Source organism: Empidonax traillii, unplaced genomic scaffold (genome assembly GCF_003031625.1).
Source record: "Empidonax traillii isolate 1590-97213 ecotype Southwest subspecies unplaced genomic scaffold, ASM303162v1 scaffold644:size547830, whole genome shotgun sequence".
Taxonomy (NCBI): Eukaryota; Metazoa; Chordata; class Aves; order Passeriformes; family Tyrannidae; genus Empidonax; species Empidonax traillii.
In genome coordinates this window covers 266,741-285,459 of record NW_020955837.1, presented here as the reverse complement: position 1 = coordinate 285,459, position 18,719 = coordinate 266,741, and the positions used below count along the sequence as shown (strand labels likewise).

General features: G+C 40.7%; 1 protein-coding gene across 1 annotated transcript in view; it reads right to left on the bottom strand.

Moving 5' to 3' along the window:
• Positions 1-473: 473 nt before the first annotated feature.
• The window catches only part of BCL2 (BCL2, apoptosis regulator), a 98,438-nt gene continuing 80,192 nt past the window's right edge, over positions 474-18,719 (bottom strand). Inside the window, exon 2 of the mRNA XM_027899121.1 lies at positions 474-5,257. Within this exon, the coding sequence (XP_027754922.1) occupies positions 5,123-5,257 (135 nt within the window). The 3' untranslated portion in view covers positions 474-5,122. The remainder of the gene's footprint in view (positions 5,258-18,719) is intronic.

Genomic DNA, 18,719 nt, shown 5'->3' with positions numbered 1-18,719 from the left:
TACCATGAGCCTTGAGGAAGCAAAATACCTCAGCACTTGCTGGAAACCAATCATAATCGTAGGAAACGTTCAGCAGTAACAAAAATAGTTCTTTTCTCCTGTTGAAATTTGCTAATGTGCACTTCCAGCTCCTGTCTACAAGAATGAAAAGGAGTTTTAGCTAATGAATAGAAAAGCCTTGCTGCACTTTCCACAAGACATCAAATGTACAGGAGAGCAAAAAGGGTGACGTTGTACTCGGGTCCCAAAGCACAGGGTACACCTGTGGACTGTATTTCACACAGCAGCAGCTAATCAAACCTGGGTTACTGCACCCTGGTGCACAGAGATCTTTTGAAGAAAGCTGGTGAGTACTGGCCACTACTGAGCAGAATATGGGAACTGAACTATCAGGAGGGAAACGTGTTTCATTTATGGGATTGCAGTCAAATATTTGAATAGTTTTTTAATCCACAAATTCTAAACAATGCAAATGCAAAACAAGTATCTCACAGTGTGCTTTTATTATTTTTCACAATATAAACTAGACAGACATGGAGAGTTTAATGGCAGCATGTTCTGATAACATTTGAAAGACAAAGAACAACATAATCATATTGAATGATGATAAACTGACAAACTACATTACCATACATACATCTCCAAAGATACTGGATAAACGATATCTGCTTATGTACATTTATGCTGGTGATAATTAAAATTCAAATATTCAGAAAAAAAGAAAAAATACGCTATTTAAATTATAAAAATATACAGTTTTTGTGTGGAACTCTTAATGCTGTATTACTTTTTGAAGATAATTTCGTTGTGTCATGAAGCTGCATTAACTTAGTATAGAAGTGTGATTTAACCCAAATACAGATTAAATTAGCTCTTTTTTCTTCCTTGTATTTAACCTTGTTGGAAAGAGAGATAGGAATGAAAAACAAAGCTAGGCTTTTACAATGAGAAATAATTTTTATATTCATAAATTAAAAGATGTATAAATTTTCATATAGCACGGAGCCATAAACTCATTATACAGATGAAATTGTTTTCCTAGTTTGTTCACAGATAGAGAGAAGATAAAGAAGAAAGGCTTTAAACGTGCTACTTTACTATACTTTTAATCAATAGGACCTCTAGGTTTGTGGAGTGCAGGTGAACAGCTAAGCAGCGTCATGCCTCAGCGTCAAAGCATGCAGTCCAGACTCACTGCCTCAGCTGGGGAGACTGTGTGCATGGCAGGGATTAGGGGTACTGGATCCATGTTCTTTGAACTGCATCACCTTCATGTTGCCTTTGCACATCTGGTTTCAGACTTTTTTTCAGAGCTGTTCCTTACAAGTGCAAACCTACTCAGGCTACATAATCCCCAATCACAACAGCAGATTGATGAACTTTTATAGACTGGATAATTTTATAGTAATTTTCAAATAATTTTGTAATTGAAAATTTTTAGGAACTGTAGCCATGTAGTGCACACATTTGTAGCTGCTTTTAGTTATAAATAATTTTCAGACCATCTTGGGTGAACTCCTGCAACATATGAAACTAAAGATTTTCTTACATACCCATGTCATTTGCCATATCTTCCAGCCCCCTTCCTTATCTGTATATTCTCTGTTACCTCGACAGCCCCATTAGTCCTTTGGTGGATCCAGTGCTTGTTCCATTAAGAAATGCACTCTGTGTCAGCTCTGATTTAAGAATGCTTTGCTTGCAGAATTTTTTTCTTGTTTTTCCATCTGTTCCTAAGTTGCTGATCTATAACAGATCTGACGTGATCTTACAGATTATTCTTTTCAGAAGCAAAATATTTTTCTTCAATATTTTTTTAATAAATGGAGTGAAAAAGAATTAAGGACACATAAGCTGAAGACAGCAAAATCAAGTATTTCTCCTCAATGGCTATGGTTTTGCTGTTTTGCAAAAGACTGTCTTCAGCATTAACAAAGTTCTGTAGAGAATTGTGGGGCCTCTGTAAGCTTTTTCTCTGCCCTTATATCATCCTTTTTCAATGAAAGGATAAAAGATAAACTTCCAACTAGCAATCATCTTTAACCAAGGAGGTTTTTCAGTGATCTCTCTGTTTCCCTCCACTTCTTGACCTATTCCTTTGTTGCCCTCCTCTGATCTTCCACATCTAACCACTTCAGAAATGTCCCCCCCCCCTTTTTTTTTTTTTTTGCTTTTACAATCTGGATATGCCAGAAGGGGTCAGCTATCTATGCATACATAGTGGCAGAGGATGGATTTTCACTGAAGCATAGTCTTTGAGCATGGAAGTCTATAAGGCATTTCGTGGGGAAAAAATCTTACATGAAAGTGTAATGAAGAGTAGGAGAGACAAGAATGATTGCAAAAGAAATGCAAGAGTGAAAGGAGAGGATTTTATTTAAGAAGTTCAAGCTTTTATATACATTCAATGTTTCTAATATGTTCCTTAATAAATGTATTATCAACTATCATCATATCTAATGCAGCCACAATACTGTACTATTCTGCAGTCAGGATGGGAAAACTCCATTGGCTCTTTAATAAAATAAAATCATCAACAGTCATCGTGACTCTTCTTTTTGCCAGGTATTAACTGATACACTGGGAAGTCCAGTGAGTAGACACAACAGAACACAGAATCCTCAGTATTTATTTAAATGTGTATCACGTGTCATCTTCATATTATTTCTAAAGCAGCTTTAAAAAAACTTTAGCCATTGGAAGGTATTAAAAACTAAAACCCATTCAAATTATCCTGGCAGTATAGCAGCACTGGAATTGATACTTTTACTACTTTTGACAATGTAAACCTTTAATAAAATAAACAATATTGAAACAATTTGAGGTCTAATAGTTAATAAACTTTAATGGGCATATGGGCACAAATTGAAACAAAGACTAGATTGTGAAATGAAACATTAGCTCGATACCAGCCAATTCCAGTTGTGCAATTGGCTGCAGACAAATTCAGCTTGGAAGCTGAAAGAAAAAACAAAGCCCACACTCAATCCACAATATTTAATCCTTCTGATTTCAAATATTTTTCATATAAATCCTACGTGAGCATCCCCACTTCTGACAGAAGCACTCTGAAAGCATTGCAGGTACTTTTTGTTTGATGGTCAGATTTTTCCTTTTTCTTTAATCAAGCATAGTTCACATTTTTGTGTTCTTAGAAATATTTCTTTTCTAAGTTTCTATAAAATTAAGTAATTTCAAATTTGAAATGTAAGCTTGCTCCATCTTATCTTTGCTCATACAAAGTGTTGGTGCCATGACTATAAAGCAGTAAAAATGCTGAGATGTACAACTCTTAAAAAAACCAACCAAACATAAAAGCAGCTTTGAAGACTCAACATCAACTACAGCCTTAACATTGAACATATTACATTCCCGAGTTACAGGAGATATTTTGCATATAATGCCACAAAGTTATTCAACTGAAATCTTGAGGTTGGAGCTACAGTTTATTCACTGTATGTTTTTCACCTTTTGAGCACTTATGTACCGCACGGTACATTTTATCCAGAGCTTTGCAATCTTTCCTTTTACATCTGGATGTTTATTTACCCAAAAATCCCAGATTTCAAAAGTTTCATAGAAAAAAATAGAAGCGCAGGACTTAAAACATTTGAAGCTGGACATTTCCATGCTTCAGAGCAGCCCCTGGGACACGCTTCAGAGTCTTCAGTTTCCAGGGGACTCCTGGTCCCCTTCGAGCTCACAGAAAGCCCTGCTTTAAAAGGCATTGACACATCTGGTTTCAGAACACAGGTCTGTTTATAAAACTGTATTATGTACTCTGCATTAATTTTACTTGCGTTGCATTTTTGTAACATGAGCAGATGACTTCACACCTCCCACTCCCCCTTTTCCTTCACCCTATTTTCACTTGAGATGACAGTAGGCACCTGCCTGATCAAGGTGTCAGAGTCTCTGTCCAGAAAGAGGATTTTGAGTTTCTTCATTATCTTTTCTTCTGCAGACAGTCTTAGGAAATTATTGGCATGAAATAAATTTGAGGGCGAGGGGTGCGATGATAAATCTCACTTTCTTTTCCTGTTATGAAAATGAACTTGATTTTGGTGTCCAGTTTGATAAACAAGGATAGTCAGAGCTAATCTGTAACTTAGCTGAGGTCTGCTTCTTGCCAAATAAAATTAAGATCTTTTTCAACTTTCAGGGATTTAGAGACCACATCTAATTGGTTTCAAACCCCCGGAGGAACTCTGTAAGTTAGCAGGATTAGTTGCAGATATGAGCCCACTAAAGTGGGACACAGGTCAGGTCTTCAGACTCCAGCTCTGCTCTGTTGAAGCAGGCACTTAAGGTCTCCTGATGTTTCTGTGTCAGTAGCCACAAAAAACATTTTACTGCTGAGAAAATCATTGGAACAGCAATTTCCTGCGAGCCCCAAAGATTTAACTTCACACTTATTAAAACACTTATTAAAAAAAAAGGTTGACATGTATTGTGTGGGTATTGTGATTATGATGTGGTGGCACAACTGGTAACTGGAAAACACATGTTTAAAAGGCATAGGCAACCATATTTCCAACTGTTGTCCTGTAGAGATAGCCGAGTGGTCCTTCAAGAAGTTTCCATCTTGACTCCACATATGTACCATGTTGAATTGTTTACTACATCAGTTCTTGCCAGCAGGACAGGGTGAGAACTTTGTTCATGCTGACCTTGTCTTTCAGATCCCTCCCGGAAAATGCAAGGAAAATCAACACAATTTTGCAGGCTTTAGCAGCTCAAGTAACTGCCCTCGTAAGTGTAAGCAGGTAGGTCTTTGTCAGTATATTTGCTCTTCAGAGATAAAATAATCCAGCCAGCGGCATTAATTAAAAAAACCCAACAAAACCTAAAATACTCTGGGGCTCATTAAAATTAACAATACGATGGGATGACAGATACAACTTGCTGAGGTTCTGAAAATAGCAGGTAAAAATGTAAATATCTTTTAATAAATAATTTTCCGGCAATGTAAAAATAAATGATATTTCCTTTGGCAGTAATAGCTGATTTAATCTTTCACTGGGAAGTTGCTTTGCTCATAAAATATCATTGTGCTAGAGAAAAAAAAATATTATTTTGTTGTTTTGAAAGACTTTTGTAATCCACAATAAACTGGGTGACTCTACTTATGTCCGAGATAAGCGCCAAGAGTGATGCAAGCTCCCACCAGAACCAGACTCAGGATAGTCTTCAGAGAGATCCAGGAGAAATCGAACAAAGGCCTCATACTGTTGCCATACAACTCCACAAAGGCATCCTAGAAAGGAAAGCAATCAGAGAGGGAATGTCAGAATTGCGGTAACTTTTTTGGGGGGGGTGGGGGGGGGGTGGTTGGGGGAAGCAACTTGTTCACCCTCAATGGTCATCCAACAATCCCGCTGGCACAAGAAAACCACACAAACCTATTAAAATAGTGATTTGTGAGCTCTGTTTTTTGTGCAGTGCTTAACAAAAAGTTCTCCTGCCTATTTCTTTACAAATATTGCTGTAATTACTTACAGCCGTGACTTCTGCTTTAGGCATGCCCAGTCTAATAAAAAATACAGGAGCAGCAGTTTAAAATACAAGTTACCACTATTTTGGGTCCTGAATGTTGTCTATACAAACATACACAAAGGAGGTAACTAAACCTTCATTCTCCAAATCTTTCATTTCCACTGGACTTGGGGCACCTATACTGCTGGTCGGCTTCACTGAAAATAAGGCAGTACTTGTTTGGTTCCCTTGGGATGGTTCAGAAGACTTTGTGTAGCAGCCACAGATGTTTCTTCCACATGAACTGAAGCAGTTAAAGTTGTGTTACACCTATGATGGCCTTTCATAACTGTCACCAAGGGTGATGCCATGGTCCTGCGCTCCAGGAAAATCTGGTGGTGCATGTAGGCACCAAATAGAAAGGCTGTTTAAGCAGCAAAAATAAAGTTTTTGTGACTCATAAATACAATGGGATTTGACTGGGGTAGTGATTGGACTGGTGATGTTCTGCACGTACTGCCTTTCTTTCAGGTTGCAATTCCTAACAAGCATGAAGCTTCAGAGCATTCCTGAGAGACAGACAAATCACACTGTATGGCATGAAAGCAGTAAATAGCTGAGCTGAATGACTTTAAAAATGTGGCAAACCTGATAGCATCATTTATGGCAATTCTTTTACTGTGCAGCCAGCTAAGGTCCACTCCCAAACTACTGAGATAAACCTGTGAAACATGGGCTATCTAACATGGGCGTTTCTGTCTCTACTTTTATTACTCTAGACATTCCCAATTTTGGTGGAAGTTAACATGTTACAGTGCGTTTAACTGTTTTGCAGTGTTACTAGGCTAGGACATAACCTGCCTTCTAAAAATGCATATATGTTATGGTTTACAGCAGAAATTGAGGAGAGAAAGGTCTCCATTATTAATCTAAACCTTCCATCCAAGTTAATTTTCTGCAAATTATGTAGTTAAATTAGCTTCCCTAATTAGCTCTCTTCTAGTTATTGTCAGTGTTTGTGGTTTCACCACAAGAGGGCGTGTAAGGCTTTTTATTATTTTGACTTCTATTCACTAGCCACTGAGCGAGATTCAAATAAACAGTAGATATTTACTTCCAAAATATGTTATTACATTAAGTAATATTGGTGTATGTTGTAGGTCAGAGTGGATGTAAATAGGTAAGATGTGGTAACAGAACAGCCATAGGCTTTGGCCAAAGGAGTGACATGAAAGCACGTCTGCCTCTTGCTATTTCTCAATGCTTGTTCCTCTAGGCAATGATTTTCCAATTTGGGTTTTCAAAGGTATATTCTTAAGTGAAAGCAGCTTAACCTTTTGCAGGGAGGATGGAATGTTTTAATGCAAGCTCTTCATTCCAGAGAGAAATTGGCAAGTTTTGCTTAGCTGCCTGTTTTTTGACATTGACATTCGCAAACTCTGGCCTTAATATTCTGCTGTGCTGTTGCAGAGCTGAAAAAGCACACTCAGTTTGCTGTGCAGCTCTTTGGAAAGCTGCTTTTATTTCTCCTTAAGGCTATGAAGTAACACAATATCCTAAAATGTTACAGACAGGGCTAAATCCTGTTGTCGCCAGTACAGACTCACTGACTTCCATGGGAGCCTTGTCTGTATAGGGAGTTCAAGATTGGGCCTTATAAAAATACAACGGCAAAGTTCAACACTTGGTGATATTATTATGGGTGAAACAGGGAGGAAATGAAAAAAACAAAACAAAACAAAACAAACCCAAACCAAAAAAAACCCCACATGGAAATGCAAGTCCTGTGAAAAGATTTTAACATGAAGGTTTTCATGCTCTCTGCCTGTGGGGAAGGTCTCACTTCTGTATATTTGTGACAGTCGATGCATACACAGTATCAGTACTGAAATGAGTATAATTTGTGCCTCCCTTCAATCCCTGTTTGGGAACGTTCCTCCCAGTTTTAATGTGCGACCATTTCCAATGTTTCAGCAGAGCTCCTGGTATTGGTATGAAAATAGATGGTAACAGTAAAACTTGGATGCAAGGCAAAAGTATGGCCTAACCTATGGCTCAAAAATGTGCAGCATGCAGTACTTTTTGTCCGAGATTATTATAACAATAGCACAAACCCAACCTAATGGTGTCTGCACTATATATTACAAGTAGCTCTTTATGATCGTTCCCCCTCCCCTTCTCAAACATCCTGATTAGGCCTATTTCCGAAGCTTGTTTGAACAGCCTGTCACTATTTGTTTAAGTTTCAAACCTGTTTTAAATAAACACATGTCCATTTTATGTACTAAAACAAGGGAGGTGGGGGGAGGGACATATGAACTGTTGCTGAAAACTATTTTAGCACAAAGAGAACCCTAAACAGAATCTTAACTTTCTCATAAGGTTTGTCTCCTGTAAATCCACGTATCTGTCACTGGATTTCTGTCACCTAAACTGCTCTGTTTAAAATAAGAGAATCTCAGTTAAAATAAATAAGATTAGGAAAATTGTTTGAAACACTTGATGTCCTTTGAAAAGCACTCTTTTTAATGAAAGCAAGGGTCCCCTTGGCAAATAGACTGAGGAAAGTTCTGGCTTGGTCAGCCTTTCTGGAAGTCTTACACGATTGGAAAGAAAATCATTGCAGGCCTTGCTTTTAAGACCTTCAGAATTTAATAGGAAATTAGATCCTGGATGTAAAATTATATCAGGGCAGTTAAAGATTATATGGAAAAGAACTCTTCATTCAGCTCTGTAAGTTTTTACAAAGTCATTTCTTAAGAAGCTTCTATTAAGTCAAATCAGTCTGTTGCTGGTTTACTATGCAACTTCATGTCGACTGTTTCTGTGAAACGAGAAAGGTGGTGGTGGGGAAGGGAAAGATGCTCTGCCTAAGCTCCTCTTAGGCATGAAAGCACCTGAGATGCCTGTTACAACCTACCAGAGCTTGATTGGTAGGCCAGGAAGATTGCCCCGAGAGCACCCCTTGCTGCCCTCTTGCCTGCTGGACTATACACAGGGAGGACAGAGCATATCCCTGGCTGAAGTTCCTGGCACTCGCAGGGAGCCCAGGACAGAAGTGGAGTTTGTCACCCCGGGAGGATTAGGAGGCGTAATAGTGCACTGAGTCAGGGCAGTCTCAAAACAAAGAGATCACACTATCCCATTCTTCCGCTGGCCCAAATTTGGTAGTTCTGATCCAAGAAACAAATGTCATCTTTAATTACATGGGCATTCTTTGCTTGCGGAATGAGTCGAGTTTGTTCAGCCTTGGTCCTTTTACAGCTTCACTCTGGCCTGAGAGGCAAAGCACAGCTTCTTGGTCGCAGAGGAGGACATACTGCCCATAGGCTGAGCCCAGAGAAGCATTACGGATCCGACGGCTCCCAACTGCAAATGCAGAGGGAGAAGGCAGTTTCTGCCTGGCATTTCTGACCGAGGGGGCGGTGAGGAGAGCAAACATGAGGAAGTAAAGGCTTCCTTTTTCTACCTGAATCAAACAGCTGGTGAGGAAGTGACTTTATTTCCCTCGTTATCATTGGGCTGGCAGGATATCCTCTTGAGCCACAGTGTATTGAATGAAGAGCCTGTGAGACTTCCATTTTACTGAACGGGAATTGCCTTGTGGCTATTTTACGCTGCCCTTTCTGTGACTCCAAAACAAACAAACAAAAACACATTAGCTCTGGCTTTTGAAGAAACTTGCACAGGTCTGAACAAGGCAGCTTTGCCACACACTACGGAGCAGGAGAGGGAATGGCATATGCTTCGATGCCAAGGTTTAGCAGCTAGATGACTTTTCCCTCACCCCTGCCTCCAAACGAATGACATAAATTCTCATAAAAGCTTTCATTCCCGCATGGTAACTCATTTCAGAAAGAGTTTGGGGAGGGAGGGGGTGGACAGAGCTGGTTAAATCGTCCCATGTTTTCTATGCAGTGAAACCTCATTAAAATGTCATCTTGAAGCTAACGAGAAAAGTTCTTGGAACACAAATAATAGACAAATGTGTAGCTGTTCTTTTCCTGAAGAGTTTATGGGTCTTTTACGCAAGCCTGTGTGGTGAGTACATGCAAATAAGGACAGCTCAGACTTAGGCTGTATTGTGCCAAGGTGTGGCGTTTCACAAGGTCAGTATCTTTAGAGATGCTGATATCTTTTTACACCTGGGAGTGCCGACATGCTGGTAGTCCTGCCAGGTGCACATTATCAAATTATAATGGGAAGGAAAAGAAGGTGTCACCACACAAGCCCTGCTGATCACGGAAAAAGAACCTGACAGGGGAGTGGCTTTGGCACTTAAACCCCCGAACAAATTCCTATCTGGGTTTTTTTCTTTTCCCCCTTCACCTTTGCCTGTGGTAGAAATGGGTCTATTTTGGGGACATGGTTTAGTGATAAACATGGCGGTGCTAAGTTAGTGTTTGGACTCGATGATGTTAGAGGTCTTTTCCAATCTTCTATGATTTCATGATTCTATTTTGAATCCTCTGTTTCCACAATGGCTGACATAGTCTTAGGTCTGCAACTGATGTGTTAATTGCTGGCTGCATACCCTTTTGTTTCTCCAGTGGTCCCTGAGGTTTCTGACTTTGGACAAAACTGGTTTTCATCACCGTAGCCTTGCCTAACATCTTTGTTCCTTGTCCTTGCTATCTATTTGTATAAATTCTTGCATCGGTGAGCCTGTGATCTTGGGGATGTGTCTTCCAGGTCCTAGTCTTGCCAGGCTGTAAAGTTGTGTAAATTGAAATCAGTGGAAATATTATTTGCATAAGACTGGCTGAACGTGGCACTCAGATGGAAACATCCAAGTAGCAAGGACCAATTGTGGTTAGGTTTTCTTATGAAAAGTGATGCATATGCTTAGAAATATATAAATGTGAGCAGTTATGGTAAAGGAGATAATTAGTCCTCCTGTCCATGCTCGTAGAGAGAGACCCTGCTGGAAGGCAGATTTCCTCCAGACCCTTGAGAGATGAAGAATAAATCCAGGCTTTTAGGAATGGTCAAGTCACCTCTTTAAACGCAGGATTTGTAAGGTGTTGATCATTCAGCTTGGATGGAAACCCATCCCATATTCAGACTAGGCCACATTCTTGTTAAACCAAGTCAGCATGAGAAATCAGTAATTTAGTCTTGGCATCTCTACTTAATTCAGTTAGACGTGGCTCTGCAATATGCAAAAGCCCAGACCTAGTGGAGGCTGCATCATTCTCTTATTCCTGGAAAGGCCCACACTATAAAATGAGGTATTTCTGGCATCAGCATAACAGCTGTAATGTCACTACAGCAGCTAGCTGGTGGTATTTAATGGGTGCCACTTCTGAGGGAGCACTATTAGCAATTATGAGAAAAAGAAGGTGAGAAGGCCTCCTGGACAAAATACTCTATGTTCAATGACATGGTCAAAGCTGCTCTACTTGATCCTTCACAATTTTCTTTTCAGATCTTTTGTGGGTTGATAATCCTATTCAAATAATCTGCTGTTTTATTTAGTTTAATTTTCTGATTAGGTAGAGTGCTAGGAACTGTGTGCAACTCGTACCCAGAAAAAATATGTGTCCCTATATATGAATTTCAGTTGCACTGAGACCCATTCAGTTTTAGGCCACATTTTCTCCAATTTATCAAACCTGTTCTAGAGAGTTTACATTCACATACAACAGTAAATTTAGCAACACCCATTTGTGGATTTGTGAATCACTTTGAAAGAGAGAGTAAATGTCACAGAGCTGCTGGGGAGACTCACCTCATCCCACAGCATCACTCTTACGCCTTGCTTCCTCTGGAAAGAAGGCCAGATGTATATCAGGACCCCTGACAAATCTTCAGAATGACTTTAAAATAAAAATGACAAAATGGGCTTGAATGACAACTCAGGCCTATTTTTCTCTAAATCTAGCTTAAATTCTCTGTCTTGCGTGTAACTAGTTCTCAATATGAGTGCTCTTACTCTGCAAATAGCCTACCTAATTTAAAAGGCCAACTCTGAAGATTTGTCTGCAGCAGCTGCTGCATTGACAGTAGAGGGAAACATGAACACATCCCCCGCTATTTTCCCTGCCTGCTCCAGCTGCCTGTGCCGCTCCTGGGCTGCCGCAGAAGAGTTAAATCATGTAACCGCCTGGGAAATGGGAAACGAAAGTGGCTGCTTGTAGAAGTGCTCGAAGGGCTGTGGCACAGCGCTTGTCATCAAGGCCGCGGAGGGTTTCATTTTAACAAGCGCATCCAGCAGTGCCGGGCTCAAGGCACAGGTATGAGCAGAGGCAGAGAGGGGAGGGCAGGGCAGCGAGGCTGTCAGCCTGGTGAGGGACCCGGCTCAAGGGGGCCTTGGCCAGAAAAGGCCAAGTGCACGTGTGAACCAGATGGGTGACATCGAACTGGTCTGAGCAGGTTGTCCCATCGACTGCACCACGAGGGACCAGTCACGCATTTCTCTGCTGCTTGTTTTAACATCCCTCAGGGACACGCTCCATCCCATGTTTGTTGTCTCAACACTCAGTTCTGATCCAAACCCCTTTGGCTTGACTAGCTCACACTCAGCATTAAGCAAGAGTAGCACGGGGCTGGAGTGGTGGCCTGGGCGTTCCTTGGTGCTTCATGGTGCTCCAGGCCATGTGAAACCACCAGCACCTTCTGCAGAAGTGCCACCTGTTCCTCATGTGACTTCAAGCAGGCACTTGTTTTTCTTTTCTAAATCTTGTGACAAGCAAGTGATTTACAGGGCCAGTGAGACAACACAGCTAACACTACGATAAAGTAACCTCACAATAAATCTACACTTTAATTAATAAGTGCAAAAAAAGCCTAAGCTGTAGATTCCAATGGGCAGTTACATTTCTACCACCAGCCACCTGGAAAATATGAATTTGTCCATGTGTTTTCTTTGGCAGCCAACTGCTCATTAGTGGCTCAGACCATTTCTGCTCACCAGTAAAAGCCTTATTTGAGACAGAGAAGAGGCAGCATTTTTTGGTCATTGCTGTCCCTTGCCCTTTCCTAAACTAGCTCTCCCACCAGGAACTGTGGAGGAGGCACACAGGACTTGGCAGTCATGCAATCTGATGGAACGAGTTGCAAGTGCTCCCGTTCCAACATGGTGCACGCGAGAATGGAGGACCCTTGGTGGCTTGCTCCATGTTCTCATCATTTCACATCTAAGTGATCATGGGAAATTAAAACAAGGGGAAGTTCTAGGTCTGCATCTGCTCAGAAGAGACTAGTTTTGGTTGGGTCTGTGTAGACTGAGGCAAGTAGAAATTTAAACAAAATTAACTGTCTAAATAGGGTAGGTGAAAACTGTCTGTTGTCAAAAGAGCTGAACCTTCCTTTTAAGCCAAGATAGCTTTACTCATTGCCTTGCCTTGTAGAGGGCACGCTTAAGGTTGGCTGGTAAATCTTCAATTTTTGGATTCATCCAGAAAGTGCCTTGGCAAATGTTATCAGGCAAGACCTAACAGGGACCATATGAAAAAACAAGGAACAGTAAGAGAGTAAGAATACAATTCACAAACAGACTAAAATAAAGGACTTTGTTTTGTTATTCAAAACAGCTCAAATTCATTTGCATACACAGTTGTAATTCATTAGCTATGACCATTAGATTTATTCAAATGCCACCCCACAAAACCAAAATATGAAGACCCAATAAAAGGCAAACTACGTCTGACCATCCACCTCCAAAACCAACACCAAAACAAACAACAGGCCAACACCAAAACAATCCTACAGGAGAACTGGGATTTTCTCCCATCCAACAGCAAGTACCACTGGGATGTGGGAAAGCAATACACCTCCTACCTATATATATATTTTAATTCTTCTGTAACAAGAAAAAATGTCTTGATGATACAAGGAAGGGCACAAATTCTCTGTGTTTCCTTTTAGCAGCAAGCTTTAAAACTGAAAAATGTTAGGCACCAGAAACAGGAGAAAAAGGGTTATTCTGTACTTCAGGGGCTTTGTTGGTGTCACTGTTCTGGCCATATTCCTCAATGGAAACATCGCTTATACCAGCTGTAGGAGTCTGCCAGCATGGTTGAAGTACCTCCTAAACAATGTGAGTTATACTGGCAAAAGGACTCCTCTTTAGTATAAGTCTACATAATGGTGAAGGGAATGAGGCCAAAATAGTTATCTTTGTAGGCTAGGGATGTGATTTTTTCCCCATGAGATAGTTATGCTGGCCAGACTTTGTCATGTAGACCCTAGGAACTTTTATTTGCAAAATAAGACTGTAATTTATTTTAACCAGATGTTCAGCACTGATCTGTGTCTGTGCATTCACAGCACACTCCAAGTAGTTTTTACTGTGAAAGACATATACCTTGGACATTGGTAAGATTTTAAAAACATAATGCTGAAACTTTAGGGCTGGGGTGGGCTTGTCTTTCCTTTTGGTGGTAATGGGTAGTTCCCATGAAGTAAGCTGGTGTTCTGGGTATTGAGTTTTGTTCCTATTAATCAGATCTCCTCCAGGTCCTGTAAGGCAAAAGTCTCAGCTCTCCCCGGAATCAGAAATTCACATCAATTGCTAGAGCAAGTCATGCAGTTCCTTACAACCTAAAGGCTGCTGGGAGCACAGGGTGAGAGCTGAAATGACCTAGCATCTCTCTTTTCTCAGTAGAAAGCAGGAGGTACAAGTGCCAGTCCTCAGAATAAACAGAACCTTCTTTGTTTTCTTTCATGCTTGGTGTTCTTGAGAGGAGGCAGGGGCTGGTTCTGCTACAGGACAGTGATCATCAGAGTGGTCACATAGCTGTCACTGGAGCCTGATGTACCTACCGCTATCAACAAGTTACATGTACACATCCTTGGGAACAGCTGAAATACAGCTTAGCCTGCATTCCTATGGCCAGTCATTCAAAACAGAAACTAAAGGATTTGGCTAACTGCTACCTTTTTTTTTTTTTTTTTTTTTCATAAGCCTGCATGTCCTTGCAGATCATTCACAAAGGGCTGCACATTTACACTTCCTGTTGACATCCTTCAAAAGGGAGAATGGCAATGGAAATTGGATCTTTTAATCAACAATTTCTGCGGACAGCAAGTCAGATGAAAATTCATGAAGGATTTAGATCTATCACTGTGACCTTGAACTAAGAGCATAAGGAAGGAGAAGGCTGTTAACTTAGGCAGGAAAGATTGCTAATTACTTCATGTGTTGCTGTTTCCAAGTGAGTAGAAATTTCACACAAAATTTCAAAGGAAAGAATAAAAACCAAAATCAAGCCTGTCAGCCAAGGACCAAAAAAAAAAAAAGCATTACCTATGAAATTATTCTTGAAAGCTTCCCCACTTTCTAAAATAAATAAGACCCCACAGATCAGAAACTGCAGATCAAAATTTATATAAGACTCTTCATAGAAATAATATCTTTTTTTTTAAATACTTTTAAGTGCAGGTGGGTGCACACAGCAGAGCACAGTTCTACAGAGAGGAAGAGAGAGCTGACCTTGCACCGATCAAGCCACCTCGAGGGCAGTATAGGTGTGCAACCACTATAGATATATTAGAATTATGCTCCAGGAAGGCTTACTACTCCTGCTGTGAAGCTAGTATAATCACTGTTTAGAGGCAGCTCCAGAATCCCTGTGCAGAGCTGCGCTCTGCCGTGTAGATGTGCCCTGAGGCATTACCGGAGAAAAAAAAAAGATGGATCCTGCTCCTGCTGCGCACAGAGAGCTCTACGGCACTGCCTTCCCTGTATGGCAATGTGAGCTGTGACTCCTGTGCCAGCAGCTGCTGCTGAAAGGCTAGTCTTTTTTGCCCAGTCACTTCAAAGTACCCTCAAATATTTCATTAGCACATTAATCTGCAATTAAAGAGCTGCCCTTGCTTAAGAGCCAGAGGAAGTGATTACATGAGCTGAGGAATTCACGTGTGGTAGAAGGAGAGGCACTAGATCTGGAAGTAGGTACAGCAATCACAGTTTGTATGATCAGGGTGATCACACAAAACTCCTGGGTGCAAACACCTCTCACATCCGTGCCTTTTTGGGTGATGACCTGTGCACATCTTGATGCTCCTCTCCTTGGAGTTCTGCCATTGCTGCCAAAGGGCTTCTTCTCCCCCTAGATCTTCCATCACTGATACTTTATTGCTTCTACCCCTAAGTGGGAAGGCACAAGGATGGTTTCCATCAGCTTTGCAACAATAAGGGCTTCCTGCCACAGTTGTAACTCTCAGCTGGCAATTTATGGCTGGAATCTAATGTATAAGTGACAAAAGCCACCCAGGAGCTGCCTTCAGAACCTCCTATAATTAACTGTTGCTGCTATAAGTTTAGACAAACCCAGGAAATCACATGCAAAATTCTGTCTGATTTGCTATCTAATCTTCTTCTATCTAGGTTCATATACCACACACATTGCTGTGGTATCTGAGCATCTTGGTGCCTGGATGCAATTCAGTTAAACCCTTTTCAAGTTAGCAGCCTAAGCTTCAGTCCTGACACTTCTATATGCAGCCAACTCTTCTGCTATAAGCAAACTGCAAAGCAGCCTCTTCATAGATTCCCTGAATGTACCAGCTTCTCCTGTCTTCCTTTTCCAGATAATGTAAGGTTGGGAAATTTGCCAAGCATCACACTAGACATTCAAATTACAGTGAGTACATGAGCCAAGGGAGCCCAGCCTGCCAGAATGTTATTGTAGCATTCTCAAGGCGTTCTCGGCATTAAGACTTCATTTTGTTGTGTGCCTGTCTGTCTTGTTTCAGAGATGCTCCACTAGAGACCAGAAAGTCATTGCATCCTCAGTATTATCAGCCAGCTACAAACCATTTGTTAGCTTCAAACTTTTGAGTAGGTTTTGTTTCTTTTTAAGATTGGAGGTGTTTGATCCTGCGGTTACTGTCACTTGAAACAGAACTTCTACTTTCAAGAAGATTTTAGATATAACCTTTTCTGATGACCGTACAATTGAAGCAAGAACACAGACAGGGACCAGCAGTCAAAAACGAGATGAAAAGAAGCTGTATTATTTCTGGATGAGAAATACTTTTATGGGTTTGATTGATTTAAGAACAAGTAAGGGAAGAAAAAAGTTAAGAGCTTATCTACCCTTTTAACAGTAAAGAAGCAATCCTCCCCCACCAGGAGGAACCATTTATAGTGATATCAAAGTGTATTCTGACTCATTAACTGAAATACGTTGTGCTGGTGGATGACGGTTATATCAGCAAGATTTTGTCTACAGAAGGGTTTGCACCGGTATAATTTATTATCCATAAAGAAAGTCAGATGCGTAACCAACATTGGCCTACAATAGAGTGCAAACAAGGCATGAAGCATGGGGTGAAATTTGCAGAACAATTTTTTGGGCTACCTTACCAATCTGTGTTGCAAAGGTTCCTGTGTGTCTATAATGAGAGCAGTTAAAATACAAAGATCCTCAACAATCTAGAGCAACACAAGCATCAAGAAACTAAAAGAAAACCAAAGCACCTTCCTTTCATCCCCACAGCTTTAGCTATAGAGTTGGGGGGAAGGGAAAGAAGCTAACTGAGCTGGTAATCACGGCATTAAGTTGATTTGGCTATTAGAAAACTTTAATTTCAATGTTCCCCATGAAGTTTCTGGTATTTATTTCCTTATTTACTTCTTGAGCCTATTTAATACTTTGACCTGAAGGAAGAAGAATTTGTACAAGCAAAAGGATTAAAGGTTCAAATTAGTTAAAGAAGAAAGAAATCTACTGATTCATTAAAGGCCAGTGTTCTCAGTGTCACCAGCAATACTATCATATATTAAACTGTTAATATGCTTGAGGTAAAGAAAAATTTTCAGTACAAGTTACAGATGGTTTTTGACTGGAAAAAAATACTGCTGCTTTGCACCCCTTTTTCCTAACCTTTTTCTGTCCCATCTAAATGGTTTTTCTATGTACGTAATAACTATGTGAGGATCAGTGAGTCCCTTTTCATGCTTACCTGACCCTGTATATTGGTTTCAACCTAACTTTGTCATCTGTATTCACTCCCAAATCGTACCTCCTAACTTGCACTTCCTTCCTTCATTGGGTTTTCTTTTTCATGCTTTGTTCCTGTACTCACTTTCCTTCTGGTGCATGTTTCTTCAGCTATTTCTTAAGTGATTCCTTCTTCCTATGGCTGTGTAGCTTTCCTTTCTTCATCACTTCTGTTTTCACTATTCATTTTCAGGCATTCAGAACTGCCTTGCACAGTTTCTGCAAAGCATTTGTCCGTACACAAGTTATGCCTTTCCTTGATGGTATATTGCTTACTCCTGTCTATGGAGCTGAAGTTAGTGGAGACAAATACAGGATTGTCATCGTGCCAGCTAATCATGCTTGAGCTGTGGTCCCAGCAGGTTTTAACTGCAGCTGGCTGCCACAACGCTGAGTGGAGCCTAGGTAGATGTAACTGCCAAGTCACTGCAGGCATTGTGCCAAAGAGACTCTTCAAGGTTGTGTTGTGACACAGCGGTAGCTCGCAGAGAAAACTAGCCCTGCCTAGTACTCGGTGATAGTCCAGCACCCAGTTTGTGTCTCAGATATACCTAAGCTGAGGTGGTGTTCCTCCAGAAGCAAGCAGGGTTAGGTAGGAACGTTTGAAGTAAGGCTTAGAACAAACACCAGCCATGTCTGGTTTGCTGTGATACGCAAAACCATGCTCAGGGAGCGGGGATTCCTGTGCACTGTACAGCTGCAGACCCATACGCTGAGCCCTGCTCAGGGACACCTAACGTGTGGAAGGTGAAACACACACCTTGTATGTTCTATCAAGAAACTGGTAGCCCCTGAGCCATATGAGAAGCTCTCTGAAGGCTTTCAAACTCCTGGGAGGAGGGGCAGCTCATAAAGCTGTGTTTATTACTTCACCTCTGGCTAAATTTTAAGAGCAGATTTAGGAGGGGGAAAATGAAGTTGCTCTTTGTTGAACTTTCTAGATTCTAAAATACATACTTATGTCACAGTTTTTAAAGTGGACAAAAGAGCATCACATCGAAGAGATGAAAGTCTGATCCCTGAACATAGGAGCTGCTATATTGAATTAGCCTTCTGGTCCACCTAAACCTTAGTACTTAATGAGTTCACTTACAATCAGTATATGACTAATACCCTAGTTAAGACTAGTTTCTTCCTTCTGCCTGTCACTTTTCCAAGATACTGTTGCGTCAAGTGTTAAGAAAATTGCTCTTCTAACTTGTGTGCCTCCTGATCTACTTGGCCAAGCTTAGGGGAGTAGCCCAAGTCCCTATTACCACAATTTTGTTAACAATTCCTTTGAGTTCAACAACG